The 20752-nt window shown below is 41.0% G+C and overlaps 1 protein-coding gene across 8 annotated transcripts in view; it reads right to left on the minus strand.

Annotated features, from left to right (window-relative positions):
* Fggy (FGGY carbohydrate kinase domain containing) overlaps positions 1-20752 on the minus strand; it is a 409535-nt gene that overhangs the window by 75966 nt on the left and 312817 nt on the right. For 7 of the 8 annotated variants that reach the window (XM_047521121.1, XM_047521094.1, XM_047521114.1 and 4 more), the window contains 3 exons: positions 14911-14985; positions 9085-9205; positions 3153-3247 (listed from right to left, as the gene is read on the minus strand). In XM_047521121.1, the coding sequence (XP_047377077.1) occupies positions 3153-3247; positions 9085-9205; positions 14911-14985 (291 nt within the window). The remainder of the gene's footprint in view (positions 1-3152; positions 3248-9084; positions 9206-14910; positions 14986-20752) is intronic. The other variant, XM_047521130.1, reaches the window with a different exon arrangement.

Genomic DNA, 20752 nt, shown 5'->3' on the forward strand with positions numbered 1-20752 from the left:
AAAGAAAAGACTAGATGTTCTGGTTGAATCATGGGCAAGAAGCAATTCTTTTTTTACCTCATCATGCCAGAACGTTGAGTTGTTCCCAGACCTGAACTCTTGGGTTGGCTCCTCTTTGGAGAATGGTGAATGAAGCCAAAAACACACACTTACTTTTCCAAAGAAGATCTAAACATAATCATTCTAATGATGTTGATTATACCTGCAAAGACACTGAACTTTCAAGTCTCCTCATCTTAACAGCCCTAGTAGTAGCAAATCTTATTTAGATATTTAAAAACAAACAAACAAAACAAGTACCTAGATGATACTGTCTGAGGATGAACGAAAAAGCACAGAGTCAAGACTATGGGGATTCAGGCAGGTAAATGATGATAGATAAGAACTTGGGTCTTTTTCATTCAGGGGCTCCCTTTAATGAGTTACGGTATAACCTGAAAACAATCAGGTCAGGCACATAACTTCCTTGGCTTGAATAGGAGACATGAGCTTGTCTTTAAGATGCTTTGAACCTTGCAGCTGCTACTCAAGTCATCAGTCCAAATATATGATCTACCGTATCTTAGATTTTGTTCCAAAGATTAACAGTAAATCTCTTGTAGCAAAGATGCCAGTGCAGAACTGAGCTCAGTTTCCAATTAAAGGAGGATGTCATGGAATACTCTTGGAGCTGGAAGCCCTGGTTCTGACTAAGATATCCATGAGGTGCCACAGTCATGGTATGAAGTATCTGATGGAACAGCACCATCTTGTCATGATATTCTCAGGGCTGCACAGCATCTACCAATTTGCAGACAATGGCATTTCTTTTCAGAAAATATGTCTTTGAACATTTAAGAAGCCAAGAAAAGGGCTGTAGCTGTAGCTCAGTGGTTAGAGTGCTTGCATAGCACGTGTGAGGCACTGGGTTTGATCCTCAGCACCACAAAAAAGAAATAAATAAAATAAAGGGATCACATCCATTTACAATTAAAAATATTTTTTAAAAAATGAAGCCAAGAAAATACTTTGAAAGAAAGAGAGGAAAAAAATAAAACAAATTAGAAAAAGAAAGAGGATTAGCAAAGGATATAGATCCAGAGAGACCTTCATTTCAGTGGTGCTTCTATCCTTACTAACTTTATGGCCTTGAGTAAATAATTAAAATGTCTCTGCACCTTTGTTTTCTTGTCTATAGCACAAGGATAGAATGATCTGTCCCAGGCAGGGAGATTGTCAAGAGGTGTGTTAGTTGGCTCAGAATGCCCTGACAAAAGATCAAGAATTGTTGCTTAAATGACAGAAATTTATTTTCTTACAGTTTCAGAGGCTCAAAGTCTGAGACCAGGGTACCAGAATTATTGGGTTCTGGTGAGGTTGCTCTTTTGGTTTACACAGTTAAATTCTGAGACAGGAAGAGCAAAATTTCTGGTATCTCTTTGCATAAGGGCACTAACCCTTGGAATCTGTGCTCTGCCCTGATGATCTCATTTAATTACCTTTTAAAATCTCCTCTCTAAATACCATCACTTTGGGGGTTATGCAGTGCCTTAATAAATATCACTATTATTTTGATTTAACTATTATAATTTGTTCCAAGAAGGAAAAGACCACTAGTTGTGAGACAACTTAGAAAATTCATACATTATAATAATAATTGACAATTCATTAACATATCAACAGTAAATATTTCCATGCAATGTTTTTGAGAGAATCAGTGAAGCCAGAAAACATTGAGAATTCAATTGTACCCTTTTGTTTAATGACTTTGGTTAAAATTCATAAGTATTCCTAAATGTAGTCTATTCCTTGGAGAGAGATTTCAGAGTCACCAACTCGAGAGACTAGAACAGCGTGAAGCATACCAACTTTTCCAAAATGTGGTACAAAAATCATAGATTGTGGAAACAAGCCTTTGTATCTGCCTACCCTTAAGTTTTATGAGCTTTCAGGATCTGTTGATCAGTCTTTATGGACCATGAAGGATGTTATACGTGTCAGGAAGGTTATAGGCAGGCACAGAAGAGGGTCACAATAAACAAAACTCTAATCACTGGACTACTGGTGGAAAACCTGGCTCCTGGCCTTAATCTTGAGACTTTGGGGAAGTCATTAAGTTCTCAGATTAACTGCTAAACAAACATCTCTAGAACTCTCAGCTGAGACCTGGGAGCCAGACTTCTTGGTTCTAGTCTTTCCTGGCTGCTTCATGTGAAACTAAGTCATTTCTTTGTGCCTCTGGTTCCTCAACTATAAAATGGGGATAACAGAACTACATGGGGACTAAATGGGAGCACCTGACCCATAGAAAGAACTCGCAACAAGCTACTGTCATGAAGTCTAAAGTATAAAGATAAAGAGATGCAGGTGTGGTATAGAATGGTTTGGTCACAAAAGGTAGAACCCAGTCCAGTTAGGATCTGAGCCCAGGTCCAACCCCAGAGCCTTTGCTCTTGGCCTCTTCAGTGTACTTATTTTTCACCCATTTTCTACTATTTTAGACTTGGAGTCTGTCCACAAAGCCCCATACGTGCAATGTCTTATACAATTTGGTGGCAGGGAAAGCTTTGTGTCTTCTGAGAAATTAGTATGTTTCCTCCTTTTGAAAATAAAAATTATGCAACTTATCGTTTTTTTGTCTTGGGTGCCAGGAAGCTCGAAGCCAAATTATGTACTTAATCACAGCCACCAAATTGTTTCTTTCTTCCTATATTTTTGTTCCTTATTTCCCTTTTTAATTCCTTTCTAACATTTTTTTTTCCTTTGTGTTTCTTATTGACAGAGGCCTCAGAGGTACTTGGAAAGTGACAAGATTGAAATAAGCAAAAACAAAATCTGAACTGTGCATGAAAATCTATTTGAACCTTACCTGTTTCCCTTGCACAAAGAAAAATTGTCAAGGGGAAATTAAAAAAAATAATAATTTAAGAGCTATTTTAAAGGAGAAAAAAAGAAAACCAACAGAAAAACAGAACCAACACCAACAGAAGCCAAGTCAAATGAAAACTGCAATAAATAAGTCTGAGGCTAGAAGCATTTGTGATTTCCCTGGCTGCAACCTATCATTTCTTAATTATATCCTGTGTGTTTTGCAAGATGAGAGCTGCTGTCAAGAGGAAGATCAGCCTCAGACAGAGGCGGGATCAAGGCCCATCCCTTGGGTCCTCACATACCTGCACAGAAGCGAAATCCCCGGAGGCACAGGCACCCAGAATAGCAGCACCCACAAGAACAGACTCCACCTCTTGCGACAGGACCACAGACATGCCTGTGCGGGACAAGGCCACACCTTGGTTAGGGAGCAGGGCCAGGGCAGTGTGGAGAGCCAGCAAGCAACCCCAATGGCAAAATCTCCAGCATCCAGGCAGCACTCCTCTCATGACCCCTGGTCCCTGTTCCCCAGAATTACCTAGTTCTAAAGGGTTTCACTGACTGTGCCTGCTGGTGTAGTAGCCCAAAGCTTCAGGGGAGTCAGCAACCTATGTACCAACTCTCGAGACCTCACAGCCCAGGTATTCCAGGTTCCTGCTAGCTGCTATCTGACATTTGGTTCAAGTTCAGCTCCATAAATGTTTGTTAGTGCTTTGCTGGGCCAGGGAAGACTGAGATGAATCAGACTGGTCCATTGTTCAGGTCTCAGAGGGGAGATGGATAAGAAAGAGAAGCAGGTCATACAGCCGTCTGGTTCTCCGACTGAGAAGTACTAAGAGAAGGGAAGCAGCAAGAGATGGTGGGGTTCAACTTTCCAGTGGCTTCCTCCCTCTCTCAGTGCAAGCCACAGCATCGATACTGTCTGACAAAGTCTTCCCTCCAGGGTTTAGGCTTACTTTGTCACTCTGATCTTCTACTTTCCTCCTGCCCACATGGCCCTGGCCTCCTGGCTGTTTCTTGAGTATGCTTCTGGGTCCTTCTGGGTACCATGCCCTCCTGGTAACTGCCCTCTCCTCTTCTTCACAGAAACATAACCTTCCCACTGAGCCTGGCGCATGGGATTCAAAATCCTGGCGCATGGGATTCAAAATGGCAATGTACCCTCACCTCACCTCATCCCTCTTTCCTCCTCACCTCCTGGGGTTTAGACCAGTACCTCATATGTGGTGATTGATTAAATGATGAGAGTAAGAATTTCTGGGGTAGTGGTCATCATGGTGGACACAGGGCTTAAACAGGCATTTGAAGGGTGAGTAAAGGTCCACCAGGTAGGAAGAAGCCTCCACATACCAACTCCCAGAGGGTTCAGAGGGTTAATACAAATAATTCAAGATTCTGAATTGTCAGCTTCTTCACTGACTTCATTGTGTGACCCTAGGCAAGTTATTTAACTTCTCTTGACCTCAGTTTCCAAAGTGGGGCTCAGATTCTACCCACATCATAGGACTTAAAAATAAGGCATTAAAACAGTACCTACTATATATATTTGCTAATCAGGAGATGGCAGCAAATGCCACAGAGGTAAGATATGCAGTGAAATCTTCCTCTACTCAAAACATGAAAGCTAGTTTCCAAAGGCTGTCTTTCTCTTCTTATTAGGGAAGACCTCTCTGCTGTACACTCCTCCGTATCACGTCACCTCCTAATTCACCTCCTTTCTCCAAGGCTGGGTCAGCCGCCCAGCTACCAGACAAAGGGAGCAAGGAGAATTCCCAGAGACATCCTAGAGGACCTAAGAACACCAGCCCTGGTGAGTGGGCTCTGGGAAAAGCTTAAATCTGGGTTTGTTTCCTGCTTCCACTAGCTGAGTCCTTCAGCAAGCCCCTGAAACTCTACTGTCTTGGTTTCCCCATGTGAAACAGGGTTAAGACAGCACACAGGTGCACACTGAGGATTAATGACAGGGCATACATGTGGGGAACAGCACATTTCCTGGCCCATGGCAGGCTCTGTAGAAATGGTGGTTGGTACTGTCAGAATTAAAATGGATGGGGAGTGAAGACTCTACCTGCTCTTCACCTGGACTACACAGTGCAATAGTGGGAAAAGGCAGAGCAGGTTGCCAACAGCCTACCATCCAAAGGGGAAGGATGAACACCAGGCCACAATGAAGGGTAATAGTGGCCCAATCAGGAGAGGGCACTGCAGACCTTTGCAGAATCTCAGGACGATGGGAGTGGTAATGTGACCATGCCCCTGAGACTTCTTTGTTGACCAGGGACTTTTTAGAAGGTTGCACCTGCAAACACCATTTATTTGTCTCCCAGTCCCTTTTTTCCCTGCCAAAATTTCCCTATGTCTGGGTTTCTCCCTATTCCCAAGCCCCTCCCCTTGGAAACCAGACCAGAGTGAATCTGATGAATCCCCTATTAGCTCTCAGGTTGCAGCTCAAAGTGCTCTGGAGCCAGACTGAACTTTGGCTTCCTTACCGACTTAGTTGTGTGATACTGACTTCTCTTTGTCTTGTTTTTCAAAATGGGGTTCAAATTCCAGCTACCCGTTAGGGTGGCTATGAGAATTAAAAGTGGTATTGAAAGTAAGGCACTTGGTGCCTGGCTTGGAGAAAGCACTAAATTACCATTAGCTGTGATGATTCCTAAAGTTTCCCTATCTGTGATATTTCTCCTTACTCTACTACCCTGGGTAGAACAACTGCTCCATCTGTCTCTCAGACCAATGCTACCTCCTCCCCATGTCTCCCCACTTGCTCTGAGCCCTGAGAGACTAGCCTGTGTGGACCGCATCCCTTGCCCTCTGGCAACATCCTTGGCTAGACTCCTGCTGGGCCACCTTCTTCATATGACCCTCAGTTTCGAGATACCACTAGCTCCCTGGCACCCGCTTCTCCTATAAGCTTAGGGGTGGAAACACTGCGGGTTGCCCCAGGGGACTTCTTGGTGGTCCGGGTCTCCCTAAGCTCTGCTCACTCCTCTGTAAATGAATCCCTTATTCAACTTTTCTCCAATTAACCCAACTTGGGTGTGTATCTGTTCCCTGGCTGGACCTGAATGACCCTGACAACTCTGTCCTCTGGGTTCCCACTCTACTCTCTTGCACACTGGTCACAGGACCATAAGCACCTTTTCTGTTTTATAACAAAACCTTCAGTAGGACATCATTCTTCTTTTGCATTCCCATGTGAAGCATGGTGCTTGATAGGCCGATGGGCTCAGAGAATTCTTTGGAGTGAATAAACGTATGAACAAATGATTAAAATATTGAGTAATACAGGAAGAGGAAAACCCCCACTGACACTGCCAGTACTAAAAACAAAATTTAGAAGAAGGAACATTTAGTCCCAAGTCACTGGAGGAAAACCTACAATTACTTAGTACACACCAAGTATTTCTTGAAACCACAGTTAACTAAGTGGCCAGGGTACCAGAAGATTCTTCTTCACGGTGATGGCATTTCCCATGCTGGCAAAGCCCCACAGAGAATGCTGTTCCTAACATGGAAAAGATTTTGCTGAAAAAATATTAAACTTTGCTTTTTCTCTACCATCCCTTCTTCCTTTTGGTATGGGGCTGTCTGGAGGGGAGAAGTGATGTAACAGATACTGATCCTACTAAGAATGAGGCACAGAGTTTGTTGCTCACCAACTCCCAAGCATTCATTTATCCCTCAGCATGATCTACACGAGAGAGATGGTAACCTTTCTGTCTTCCACAAGAGGGAACTGAGGCTCACAGAGGTAAAATAATTGGTCTTGAGTCACAGCCCTGGCTTCTTGTTCGTTCCACTACTCTTGTACTGTCTCCAAAGAATCTTTCAAATTCTGTGTTTTTTTCACATGTATTTCTGAGCATCATGTACCATGTCCTCTCTAAGTCTTTCTTTTTAGGAAAATTAGAGCAATTACGATGTTTAAAAGCACCAAAGGCACTACCTATCCACAGACTGCTGTGTATGGTCACTGTGTACTTCGCGCCTTTTTACAGGGACAAATGCAAATGTGTTCCCTTTTTTTTTTTTTTTTTTTTGAGTGCTGGGTGAAGTAGAGGAAGAGGGGGGCTTTGCCTGGAATGTGAACTATTTTATCTGATGCATTAATGAGTTTAGCAGAACCCAAAGCATTTAAAGGCAGATGCACTTTGCCATCACTTGTCAGTCACAGGCTTCCAAAGGCAGAGGAATTCCAGTCCAAAGAAAAGGTCCCTTTGTCCATAACTGTAACTGGTGCATAGTTAGAGACAAAGGGTCCAGTTTGAATCTGAATCCAAACAACAATTAACAGCCTTTTCATTCAGCAGCCTGGAGAAGAGCAGTTTCCAAAGCAGAACTTTCAGAAGCGGCTGCAGGCCTTGCATCTGAGTCAGCTCAGGGTATCAGGCTTGGAAGGTGACCCATTTTCATGAAGGTTAGAACTAGTGTCCAGACAGTATCCTAGTCACTCTGGACTGCCTGCTTTCAGGGGCTCTGATTTCCCCATTCCCTTGGGCAATATGTTAACCCAAACCTGACTTCTATCTTCCCTCCCACAACCAGGTGGGATGTGTTTTTGGCTATTAGAAGCTGGAAATTGGAAAATCACAAAGCAAGTTTTAAGTCTGAACCTTCACTGAACCACCTCATTGATTTTTAGATAAAACATGGTCATGGTTATTCTCCTGGGGAAAATAAGGTAATATGGGCCCCTTTTCTGGTCTTTCCTCTTTGTGCTTCACTCTTCAAGCCACACTCTCTATGGTCCATTTCCACAGGTTTTGAACAACTTTGCAAAGGGATCATCATCAAATGGGTACACAAGAAAAGTCAAGCAACCTGGGTCAGCAGCAGAGGGCAAGGGACAGTGAGCACAGATATAACTAAATTACATTCCTGACCCATTCCTTACTGGTTGTTTGACTTTGGAAAAGTCAACTTAATTTAGCTTCTCAATGGTTTGTGTGTAATTTCTATATTCTAATTTTGATGTTATGGTAGGATCAAATGTCTATAGAGTGATTCACACTGACACATAGTAGGCACTTGGTTAATGGAAGTAATTTCTGTACTTCCCAACCTGGTAGATCTAATGTTAGACTCTGTGCTTTTCTCAACTGTCTTCTGATTTGTTCTTCAGTCTACTTATCTCAAAGATGGGGATAATAGCCTATTTAGCTTCATCTTAGAGTGTACAGGGATCAACAGTATCTATCACATTAGATAAAGCTGTCATCTGCAGGAATCTGTATGGCCTTGATGGGAAACAGAATATGAGAAGGCAGAGTGAACTTAGAGATTTAACCTGCTTAGCTGTCAGAGAAAAGGATCCTGGGTAATCGAGGACAGGGTAGGGTGGGATAATATCAGGCTGTAGTTGGGGCTGAGGAAGGGTATAATCCTTCCCTATTTGCCTCCACTCTCCATGTTCTAGTGCCTGGCCCTCCCAGGGGTATCTCAGGAGACACTGGAGGAGAAGCAACAAGAGGGGTGTAGGTACTGGGTCCACAGAGATGGGAGCCCAGGTCAGCCTCTATGCCACCAGCAAACTTCCTGGACTGTAGGGGCATTTAGTAAGGAGCTACTCTGCCACTGTCTTCCCTTGTCACAAAGGGCTCAGCCCATTATTCTGGATTCCCTCTATTGTGTTATGATCCTGGATTTTGATGAGTTCAGAAGGAATCCAAGGATCTTGGGCTCTCTGGGTTCACATTCACCGTCTGTGGCCAAATCCCAGTTCCCACAGTATCTGGGCTTTGCATTCTTTCTTCAAGACAGCATCCTAATCACTTCTTCTAGACCACATGCCCTACACTGTCACAGATCCAAAACTGGGCAAAGTGCCCACTGGGTTTTCAAAATACCCTGTGATTTACTTACTCAGAAGTTCTGAAACATTATGTTGAAAGTGTCTGTTTGTTCTTTGCCTTCCTCAATAGATCTTGAGCTCTGCACAAGCAAAAATTATGTCTTTATTCATCTTTGTATCTTCAATACTGCCTACAATGTCTGAATCATAAGAGGCACTCAAAATTATGGAGTAAAGACTTGAATCAAGATCTAGCTCTTCTTGACTTCTCTCATTTCATTCAATACTTAATCAATTTCCCTATCATGAACATAAAGACCTCAGTCATCTTAATAACTTGACACATCACCCATATGCTCCTATTCTCAACCTGCCCAGCACTTGGTGATGTCCAATTGCTGCCAAGCCTAAAATTACTCTCTCCTCCTCCCCACACTTACCAGTAATGTCCGCATGCATCTGCACAAAAAGAGGATTCTTGCTCAGGCCCCCGCACAAGAACAGAGTACTGATGGAGTGGCCTGCTGCCTCCATGGCCTCTATAATGAAGCGGGTCCCAAACTTAAAGGGAAAAGCAGAGGAAACCATTAGTATGATAGCAAAATTAAATGATAATGAACATTTACCAAGTGTTCGCCGCAGGCTTGACACTGTACCAATAGCTTTGCACACACCATCTCAGAAAGCTCAGACTCAGAGAGACTGTGTTGCCTATGAGACACAGTTAATTGCATCACAGAGTGGGGATTCCAATGTGGGCCTGCCTGACTCCAAAACCCTCTCAATTTCTGTAGCATTTACTTTTATCAGTAGTTACATGACACTGACAAAAGCAGTTGACATTGTTAGCACAGTTACTATTAATGCAGCTCACTCAAATATTTGATTACAGTCTACCATGGCCTGTGCCTCTATGTGGTATTAGAATGGAGTGATGGCAATGCTGCTCCAAAATGAACAGAACTGGTGGCACCCAGCTCAGTCCTCTTTAATTAAAGGGAAACTAAAGATTGTTTCCTAAAAAAAAAAAAAAAAAAAAAAAAAAATACCTAAGAAGTCCAGCAGCAGGACCAAGGAAAGAGGGTTCTAATTGCATCAAGAATGTAAACCTTCAGGTCAACAAAGGCTACAATTATCTTTGTTATCCCCTGAAACCAGGTAATGGTTTTCTAATAATGAGGCTTCTGGAACCAGAATCCATTTCCAGTCAGCCCTCTGTGGCCTGGGATGATGCAGAAAACACACACTCTGTAGCTCAGGGCTTCACTGACTTGTCATTTCAGTCCTTGTATCTCAGGCTTCCTCTCCTACTGTCTTCCTAAAGTGAATTATCTTTATTCCTGTCTTGCAGAGTTTACTAAACTCAGTAAAAGCCAATACAGTTTGAGAATAGGACTATTTTTCTACTATATGGAAGTGAATTTTAATGTAACATTCTTTATTTTTGGCTAGATATTCAAATAGCTGAGGATAATTCATTTGAAAATTCAAAAAACTAGAAGTTCAAAATTCAAATGTCTTCTGGATAAGGACTGAAAACAAGAAGATGAACTAGGATGTGACCCCAAGGAGGCAGCCACATGGTGATATTTGAGGATGACTCAGGAGAGAAATGAGGAAGAGGATTTTTTTTTTTTTTTTTTTTTTTGGTGGCTAGAGAGTCCTTGAAATGTTTAGAGACTAAGCGATTCTGGGAGATGGCAAAGTCCTAGGCATGAGCATGGAAGTGAATTGCTGAGAAGGAGCGAGGAACAGAGGAACAGCTCAGGGGGTCAGGGAGATAGGAGGGTGGAGGATCCAGAAGGTCCAAGTATAAGATTTCAGATGTGAGGCTACCAGGAAGGCCAGATTTGACTGGAGAGAAGATGGGAGCCACTGTCATGGCTTTCAGTAAATGTGTGAGTGTTGCTGAGCAGTTGGTCCCCAACACGTAGAGAAGAAAAGGAAGTTTAGCTTGAGGGTAAGAAGATCAGAAGAAGGCCCAGGTTTGGGCAGTCAGCATGCTGCACCCTGACCTCAGACTCCAGGGTGAGTGTAGGGCAAGTGCAACCGCCTCCTTTGACCAGGCTATTTGAGTGCTGACTCTGCTGGGTGGGGGTGCCTCTAAGGTAGACAGGGGTCAGTGGACCATGGGGGGCCACTGGATTTGAAATCCCAGTTGAAGTATATGATGAGGGACAGGGCTGTCATAAGCAAAGGGCACAACAAGTTCCTGCCAAGAGGTCTTTAGGGTTTGCTGAAGCTACTCAGGAATCTGTTAAAAATATGGATTAGGTGAAACCTGGGCCTCCAAAGATAATCCACAGATGGAGTGTGTTTAGAAAGTTAAAACACGTTGTACTGCATAAGGCCAGATCCTGCTTACTGACTATGGCTGATTATCCCCAGATGTTCTATCTTAAGCTTTTTGGGGGGTCATGAACCCTATTGAGAATATGATAAAACCTATTGACCTGCCCAGAAAAAAAGTCACACACAAAGTGGTACTAAACATAACTTCATGGGGTCAACAGATGCCTTTTAAGTCCCCCAGGGATCATTTGATGCCCATAGATTCCAGGTTAGCCTGGACTACTCTAGGGACATGGATCCTTAACAGCTAAGAGCATTTGTTTTGAATTTAAAGAAAGAAAAAGAAAAAAACAAAAAAAACAAAAAAAACTAAACTGACCTTCAGGAATTTCACCTATTTCTCATACCTAATCTTTTGACTCATTTCTTGTTTGTTAAATAGGAATAATAATACCATAGTCATTCAGTTGAAAATTCCCTAGAATACCAAAGATGGCAACATGAAAAGAAATAAAAAGTGTGGTCTGAGACTCGATGAAATGGTAATATCTGTGTTACAAGCTTGGTGCTACAGGAAGCTGTGCTGGAGTGCCGGGAAGGTGTTCACAGAAGAGGGCTTTTCTGGGGATTAGCCATATGCTAGGCACTCTGCTAGGCCCTTTCATGTCATTTCTAATGGTAAAACAATCTTGCGAACAGCATATAGTTACCCGTTTAGGAGCTATATAATTTGCCTGACAATATTTCTATATGGGAGAAAGTGTAGCTGCCTCCCACTTTGCACAGGAATACTATGCAAAACTGATATTTCTGATATTTCTAAAACCAGGGACGTGGGGCCACATGATTAACAGGCCTCTGTCAAGGGTAAAACAAATCACATTTCCTGGGAAAAGGAAAGGAAGGACCTGAACAAGAGGCACTCCCTGGAGGGGCTGTGACAGCCTCTCTCCCCTGTGTGGCCTGTTCCATTGGAATTTCCCAGTCTGCTGGTTCCTTATAGGGCATTCCCTTCTGGTATCCCAGACTCCCAGACTCCACAGTGTACTGCTCCACCTCCTGGAATTCCCCACCAAAGGGTTTTGTGCCACGATGATTTTGTGCTCACCTTTCTGGAAGAAACGTTTTCACTGAGAAATTTAAATTAAAATTAGGCTACTCCACTGGGAATGTACAGAACTGAATGCAAATCAAGAGACTTCAAATGCAAATAGTACTTTTAAAGGGCCTGTTTTGAAAAGAAAACTACAGATGAACAGGCTATGGATGAACTGGGTAGTTGACAGGTCTTTCAATGAAGCATGAACAAGAATTTTATTGCATGGAGGGTTTTGCACAGTCCTGAGCTAACTTTTCTCTCTTTCATTTCATTCCATTCCTATAAAATACCAACTATGGGTGTTGCTACAGAGAGAAATCTGACTTATTAACAACAAATAGGTATTAAGGCAATATTCAGGGCCGAGAAAACAAAAATAATTTTTCAAGGTGAACATTATGGGAAAATATCTGCAGACTGCTTCATTAGAAGCACATTTTTTGCCTAAAGGATCAGCACACTCAGATACTTTTGCAAAACAGACTGAATTCCTCCCAATTCAATTGAGTCCATAATAAAGCATTATGGAGAAATCTGTCCTGAAATACCTTTCTTTCATGGTATACAAAGATCATTAAGACAATGGGCAAAATAAATAGGATCACTTTAAATACCCATAAGGCCCATTACATACAAAATTGATTTTCTAAATGTGTGGTACTTGGGACAACATGGATGGCTCTTTTCTTTTTTCTCTCCAGTCTGCATTAAGTTTAACCTCACTTTCAAATTCTTGGACATTTGCTACAATGTTCTTACCAGGAAAGGGACCTCTGTGAGAAAATCCTGGGCCAAATCAATATTTTCTAATATGTGTTAAGTCAAAACTATTCTTGGGAATGCCTGAATGTTTATTTCATCAAAGTAGCTTTTACAAATAGATCAAAGAAAACTGCAGCATGGTAAAGTGTAAAGAGCAGGAGACTGGGAGTAAGATGGAAAGAGGTTCAAATTCCAGCTACCATGCACGGGCTGTGTGACCCTGGCAAACAGCCTGCCCCTTGTCTGTAAAATGAGGACAATCTCATTGACATATAGGGTTATGGTCCTAAGCCACAGGGTAGATTAGATACTGCAGGGCCTGGTACAGAGTTGGAGTTCCAAGAGGTCACAATCATTACTACTATGAGTTGATGACTCTGGGCCCATTCTGTTTGACCTTGTCCTTCACATCTACCTCTTAGCACTATGCTCACAAGACTGAGCATTTTACCGCTTTGCTTTTCCAGACTTATTCATTTCAATGAGAGCAATTCATTCTGCCAAAAGTCTTTTATATAATAATGTCAACAAATTAGAAAATAAACATTCCTCAATACTTCTTGTATCTAGTTTTATTTCATAAAGTCATGCATTCCCCTTTCAGCTCTGTCATGTATTGGCTATATAACCCTGAGCTAATTAACCACACTGATGCTTGGGATTCTAATCTGTGGAATGGGGACTAAAATATCTACTTCATAAGGTTAAATCAGATAATGGGTGTGTGGTATTTGGCATAGAGCCTGGTATGTAATAAATTCCCCCAAAATTCTAGTATGTATTATTAGGATCATCATCGCCACCTTCAAAGAGGAGTAGTAAATAATTGTCTTTACTAATGGAAGTTTTCACTTTCATCATACTAATCACTTCTAGCAGTTTTATAGGTGGCAGAACTATCTGTTTTTAACCAAGTGGCCATGCAAAACATAGTGTGATTGACTTCACTGAAGTGGCCAAACTATTAAATCAATAAGAAGTTGCTTCAGGAAGACACAGTTAAGAGGTATATAATCTGAAAGGACTATTTTATCAAGTTGGCTGATTCCATACTCCTCTGTAATAGCATTGAATAAGGTATATTCCTTTAATAGTTGGAAAGTTCTGTTCTCTGTTGTACAGACATGGCACCTGGACAGACCTGAGTATTAAAAATGTGCTTGGTGATCTAGATAACTATGCATGTGATTCTAATACTTAAAGCAATGATGTTATAAAAAATACTTGTTTGGAGAAACAGAAAAATTGAACATCATTTGTGTCCATGTACCATTGAGAACTAACCACCCTTTGGTTTAAGTAGTTATTTTTCTGAATAATGCATCTTTAAATCCAAATTCAGTAAACTGATTTTTCCTTTCTGTTGGTTCCCATTCTCTTTCCAGAAATGAATAAACCTTACTGGATTAACTGTTATTTTGAGTTACCTACTCCTCGGAGGCCCTAAATTGCCAACTCCCTCAAAATGTACTTTCTACACATGTACCATACAACCCTTTGTGAGGGATTTCAGGATTTAGAACTCTCTAAAGCCCACCCGTGGTCACCTCTAGATAAGAAAATTCCTTAGACAATGTTTGAGTTTCTAGGATTTTCTTTTCATTTGGGATCTTTAGTTTAATAAGAGCTCCTAATATTTTGAAGATTTACATTCTCCCTTCCAAATTTCTTGTTTAAGGAGTCAGTTATGGAAAAACACTTTTATGCTCTAAGGAAGCTTACTATTTAAAGGAATTCTGTAATGAATCCTTTTGCAAAATGAACAATGTGTTTTATAAATCTAGACATTCTCAATATCAGCTTTTCTAGTGCCAGCGTGCATGGCATCTGCCTGCTTCTACTGAAGTGGATTTAGAAGATGAATTAGATAGACAAACAATGAGCATGACGCTCAAAGACTTAAACTCCTTTTAGCTTCACTATGTGAGCTTATTAGCAAATCAAGCAAGGACCTTTATCAACTTTTCCTTCCAGAGAGACCAGCATCTCCTTTTGGCAAGTTCTCCTTTAATTAAGAAACTGTCACAAAAGCATATGGTGTATCTCGGGATGCTTGTGTCTCAGAGTACACTGATAACCCTGTTTCCTTAAAAATGACATTAAAGTATCTTACAGCAATGGCTTGAACTGTGGCCAGGTAGAGGATGGCAAGATCATCGAGGTCCTGAGACAGTTTCAATCCAGTGACCTGTAGGGAGGACGAAAAAATAAGAAGGAGATGGCCAGAAGGAGCTGCCATTGACAGAAAGAATTCCCATGAACTATGAACACGTTCAAATGTGTTTTCTTGCAGAAACAAGTTCATATGCAAATCCCCTTTTTGTGAGCTGAACGTGGAATGACTACTAAATCATTTAATCTGTAGACCTGGGGAAAAATATAGCCCTTCCTTCCCCTAAAAATGCCTTGCCTTTGAATTAAACCAAAACAAGACAAAATAAAAACAATATGAAGATAATGTCTGATATTCCTTAGCATAAATTGTATCATTTTTTATTTTAAAAAATGCGTATTTCTTATAAATACCTATTTTCTGTGACTTACAATCAGTATGTGAACAGTGGCATTCTAGTACCAGATGATCTTATTCTGAATTCTGCTCTTGTCAGAATTCAGTGTAATTGTGCCCAAGGGGTATTCAGAGTAAAATAATATGTCTCCTATAAATGTTATACCTACTGAGGGATAATTTAGAATCTGTGGTTTGTAAGGGAATCCCATTTAAGTCAATCGGAACCAGATGCTTATATGGAGTAGGCCAATCTCTGAGATATTCCAGTACTGAACAGGATGCTGGTTTTGGGGGCCATCAAGACTTGTTCACAGTCTCACCTTCACATCTTTCACTCATCCAGGTCTTGTTTTGGAACATGTCTAGAGAACAAGAGCTATGGTTTCATCAAGCTCAGTCTGAAATTTGTGGGCATTGACCCTATAATTCATATTAGATTTTTACATTATTAAATTAATTAACATAACACTTATTTACTCAGGTTATATGGTATGTATGCTCTTGAGATGTGAATATGCAGTCTGCAACAAAATAGAGGTGAATGGTCTTCCTAGGATTCTATCCTTCCTCTCTGGCTTCATTTAATTTCTCTCTCCAGACTCTACCCCTAAGCAGGATTGGGCTATGGCAGGGAACAGATAGGAGTTCCCTTTTTTGCCTCCTCCCTCCCTTTCCATGTTTAAATGTTTCCAAGTCTTGCATGTTTGACTTCCCCTACCTTTTCTGACTCTATCCTCTGTACTCTGTCTTCAGAATTCTTCACTTCCCTAATTCAGGCCACCATGTCTTTCCTGACTGCTGATGGAATCCATAGCAAATCTCCCTGATTTTAACAGTGTTTCTCTCTACAGTGGAGCCAGAGAGATTGTTTTCATGTGTAAATCTAATCATGTTACTCCCTGTTAAAAATTCTGCCCATTGCCTTCAGTTCATGGTAGAAGGGCCTACTCTGTGTGTGTGCATCTTCCTGAGCCCACCCCTGCTCACCTGTTCACTCAGCATCCAGTGCTGCTCTTCTGAATCACTCATGTAAGTATGCTGATGAGGGGATCCCTAATTTCAGTATAGCTACCTGCTGGTGGCTTATTCTTGGCAAATAATTGGGCAACCAGATTATAACTGTGGCTTTGATTTCAACACACAGGCAGATGGAAAACTGGAAGAATAGATCTGAGAAGAATTCTGGGGAATCCCTCTTCCCAAGTCAATTTTGTAAAGGAACATCCCTCATGAAGTTGCCCAGGGACCTAAATATATGGTAAGAATGCTGGAACTGGGAGAGAACATGAACGATGCTGCCAATAGAGAACTTCATTTTACACGGGCAGAGAAACAGTTTGCCTAAGGGAACACAGAGAATGGAAACTACAACCCAGGTGTTCTGACACATCTTGCCTGTCTTCTTCACTGCAGTGTCTCCAAAGCCTAGTGCTGGGCCTGGCAGATAGTGGACATCAAGTTTATATTTGTTTTATAAGTAAACTAGTGACAATTCAAAGTTCATTTTCTCCTTTCAAATGCTATGCTCTCTCCCAATATCCTATCCTTCCCTGTCAATTTATACAACTATAGTTGGACAATATTTACCACTTGGCTCTTCAAATACTCACAGGGAGGAGAAGACATGTGTTCTATGCCCCAGGAGAAAAAAGCACTAACTATGTGCTCTCAACTCCCCAACCCCACACTTAAACCCTTTTCATCACAAAATGGCTTATATGAGACTGGGTTAAAGGCTGGATCCCTGTCACTCATATAAGCCTTTGTGTGAATAAGAAAAAGTCACACGATCTAGGAAAAATAATTGTAAAAAGCTGTGAAATGAATAAGATAAGCCCCCTCAGCTGAGCACCCTGTGTGAGCAGCCTGTGCCATGGCAGGCAGTGGTCCTGGGGCAGGACTACTAGTCATGGATGAGTGTGCACTTGCTCTTACTTGCTGTCGGTATGTTAGGGAAGCTGATTGGGCCACTGCTTAGAGCTCTCTTCCAGAGCCAGTCCGGGAGACTGCCTCCCTCTGGCTTCCTCTCTCTAATCATCAACTGAAAGTTGATCAGGTCATGATCCTCTATGCAGCTGATCCACAGTGGGTTCCTGAAGATCAGGTCTGGATAATGTGTGATGGGAGAGGGGGTAGAATTTCACTTTGTAATCAAGAGGTATCCCCCTATCAGTATTTATTAGAAAACCTAGTGCTTTGAATTTTAATATTGACAATATAACTGGTTCTAATAACCTTCTCGATTAGTAAGAATCCATAAGTGGGAGGGGGTGTGATGTAATTGGATTTAATTTACTTAATCCCTAGCAGATAGCCATAAGAATTTCCAGAAAACATTAGTATTCAAGCAGAACGATATCATGGACCCCTCTCAAATTTTCCATAGAGGAGCTCAAACATCATACAGTAGAAAAGGGGAGGTGCCCCCCTACCCAGAAACTGAGAATGAGGTAATCAATGTAATTGAGCACTAAATTTAACTCTTGAGCTTGCTAGTAGCTAGGAGAAAAAAAGGGACACATGGTGGGTAGCAAAACTTTTCTTTTTCTGATAACTAAAACATAGCTATCATTAAAGGAGGCAGAATTATTCCTGAGAAGAGTTCTAGAAGAGTTTATTCCATGGATCACAATACAGGAAGTACTAAGTATCAAAGGAGAAGCAGAGTATACATTCCTCCAAAGCCATTTCCAACATCTGCTTATCACTAACACCAGAGCCATGGTGTTGCAAAGTGACTTAGTGAAAGATATTTCTCTCTGAAGGGCAAAGACAGTATGGTCTGGGATTCTGCTTCCCTGACATCTCATCTGATATGCAGATGGAGAAAAAAGAAGGGCAGATGACCATTAAATCTATTTGATTCTATCTCAAATAATAGGAACCTCAGTCCTGCCTTGCCAATTCCAGCCTCCGATGGAACTTTCTAGGGAGTCCTTGTCAAGTGGACCACTTGGGAGGATAAAGAACACCTGAGGAGCTGTCCTGAAGGAAAGTGGCTGCAGTATCCTGGGGAATGTGGCTTAGTAATGACTGAGAAGGCTGGGACAGGGCAGCTGATGGCTTCTACTGATAAGAGGAAGTGGGGAAGAAGCATATGTAGAAGGAATGTGTTTAGAAATATGTGTGTCTATTTTGAATGTTTAGACGGGACAGTCAAATGTATGGGGAAGCCCCACTGGAAACTTGCAATGGTAAGCACGTATTATTTATTTTGGCTATTGCGTAATGGAGCAAAACTGTAAGAGAAAGCATTTAATCCATATTCAGAGATATGGGAATTGTTCATATGGTGGCCAGTACATGCAAACAACTACAATGGATAATTCAACATCCTAAATTATAGATATAAAATTTTTATCCAAATACTGTGATAGCTTAGAAAAGAAGTACATATAAATGGAAAGATGATATACTTTGGGAGCAAGATACCTGGGTTTAAATTTTGATGTAGCACAACAATTGTGATAGTTTTGTAATCTCTTTGAGCTTTTTTTTTTTTTTCATCTGAAAAATGGGTACATGATACCTGAAAGGAGTAAATGAGATTTTATTTACAAAATGCCATGCTTTTCCACCAAGCCGCAATGTGTTTGCAAGAGTTAGTCCTCTGGTGTGCCTAGTGCTCACTGTGTGTGCATAAAAAGTACTTATTAATTGTTCATTTGTTATCTCTCTCTCTTGCTTTTATTGGTGCATTACAGTTATATATAGGTTGGGTTCATTTTGACATAATCATACCTGCACAGAGTTTTACTCCATTTTAGTTCCTAGTGCCTCCTCCTTTCCTTTCCCTTCTCCCTCCATTTCCCTCCTTCTACTCCACTGGTCTACCTTCTACTCATCTATATATTTGTAATTAGTGCTTTAGAGATATACCTAAAGGTAGAATTCACTGTGATATATTTAAAACATGCACATAGGGTAATTCTGTCAAATTCATTCTGTATTTCCTTTCCCATCCTTCTTCCCTCCCCCTCAATCTCCTTTCCTCAGTCTGATCTTCCCTCAGTCTCTATGATATTTGATTCCCCCTTTCCTCCCTTTCTTTGCTCTAGCATCCACATATAAGTGAGAACATTGGAACTTTGATTTTCTGAGTCTGGCTTATTTCACTTGGCACAATATTTTCCAGTTCCATCCATTTACCAGTAAATGCCATGATTTCATAATTTAATTTTTCTTTATGAATGAGTAAAACTCCATTATGTATGTATAACACATTTTCTTAATCCATTCATCTATTGATGGGCCCCTTGGCTGGCTCCATATCTTGGCTATTGTGAGTTGCACTGTTATAAACACTGATGTGTCTATTCCCTTTCTCTTAATAAATGCTCATTCTCTTTCTTTGTAATTGCATTGAGTTCAACCCCATTCATTAATTGATTCAGCAATAAATAACATGACTCTCAACATGCTATGGGTACCACGAAGCTATGAATGAGGGGCACTATCAACTGCTGGCTGTACCACACAGAGCAGCTAGGGAAAAGGCATGTTGATGATCTGCATTGGGTTCCTAATGCTAAAGATACAGAACCACCTAGGAGTGTGGCAAAACCAAGTGTCCCTGATGAGTACCCAGAGGCAGGCAGCACAAATATGTGGGGACACATTTGTAAGGCCTTGGCCAAGCCTTAATCCTTATCAACCTATAAATGTTCATTTTATCTCTTCAACCTAAAGACAGATAGTAACTCTTCACCCTGGACTTCAGCTTGAAGCTTGCCACTTAATAGCAGCCTAAACTTGGGCATATCTCTTAACACTTTCCTGAAATCCAAGCTGAATGCAGATTCCTGGGAGCTTACATAAGATGAACTTTGGTGTGGGCCCAGCAATTTGCATTTTGACAAGAACCTAATAATGCACTAAATTGTGCGTATGAGTGCCCTAAACCTTGGTATTATGATTTATAGGTTCATAGGTTCTTAAAATGGTTTAAGATTATTGATAGATGGATTATAAGTAGAGAATTCCTAATCTGGATTCTAAAATGCTCCAAAATCTGAAATTTTTTGAGCACAGACGGATACTACAAGGGGAAAATCCCAAACCTTGAAACTTTGTTTCATGTGTAAAATTATTATAAATATTGCATAAAATCAATCACCTTTATGTTCATAAAATATAAATGCAATTTATGTTTATACTTGGGTACCATCCCTAAGACATCTCATCATGCATATTCAAATATTTCAAAAATCTAAAAAGTTTTAAACCTGAAATACTTCCAGTCCCAAGGACTTCAGATAAAGGATATTGAACCTGTAGTAATTCACTTATATTTTTTTCCTTCCTAGTTATTAAAGGAATTGATGTAATTATACATGTTAGTCAGAAAAAAGGGCTTAGGGATAGTTTCCCCAGGGGTCCCTAAAGAATACAAAATACAAGTAAACAGAATTCCCAGTCCTGAGATATTCTAGGGTCATCAGAG

This window comes from Sciurus carolinensis, chromosome 1 (genome assembly GCF_902686445.1).
Source record: "Sciurus carolinensis chromosome 1, mSciCar1.2, whole genome shotgun sequence".
Taxonomy (NCBI): Eukaryota; Metazoa; Chordata; class Mammalia; order Rodentia; family Sciuridae; genus Sciurus; species Sciurus carolinensis.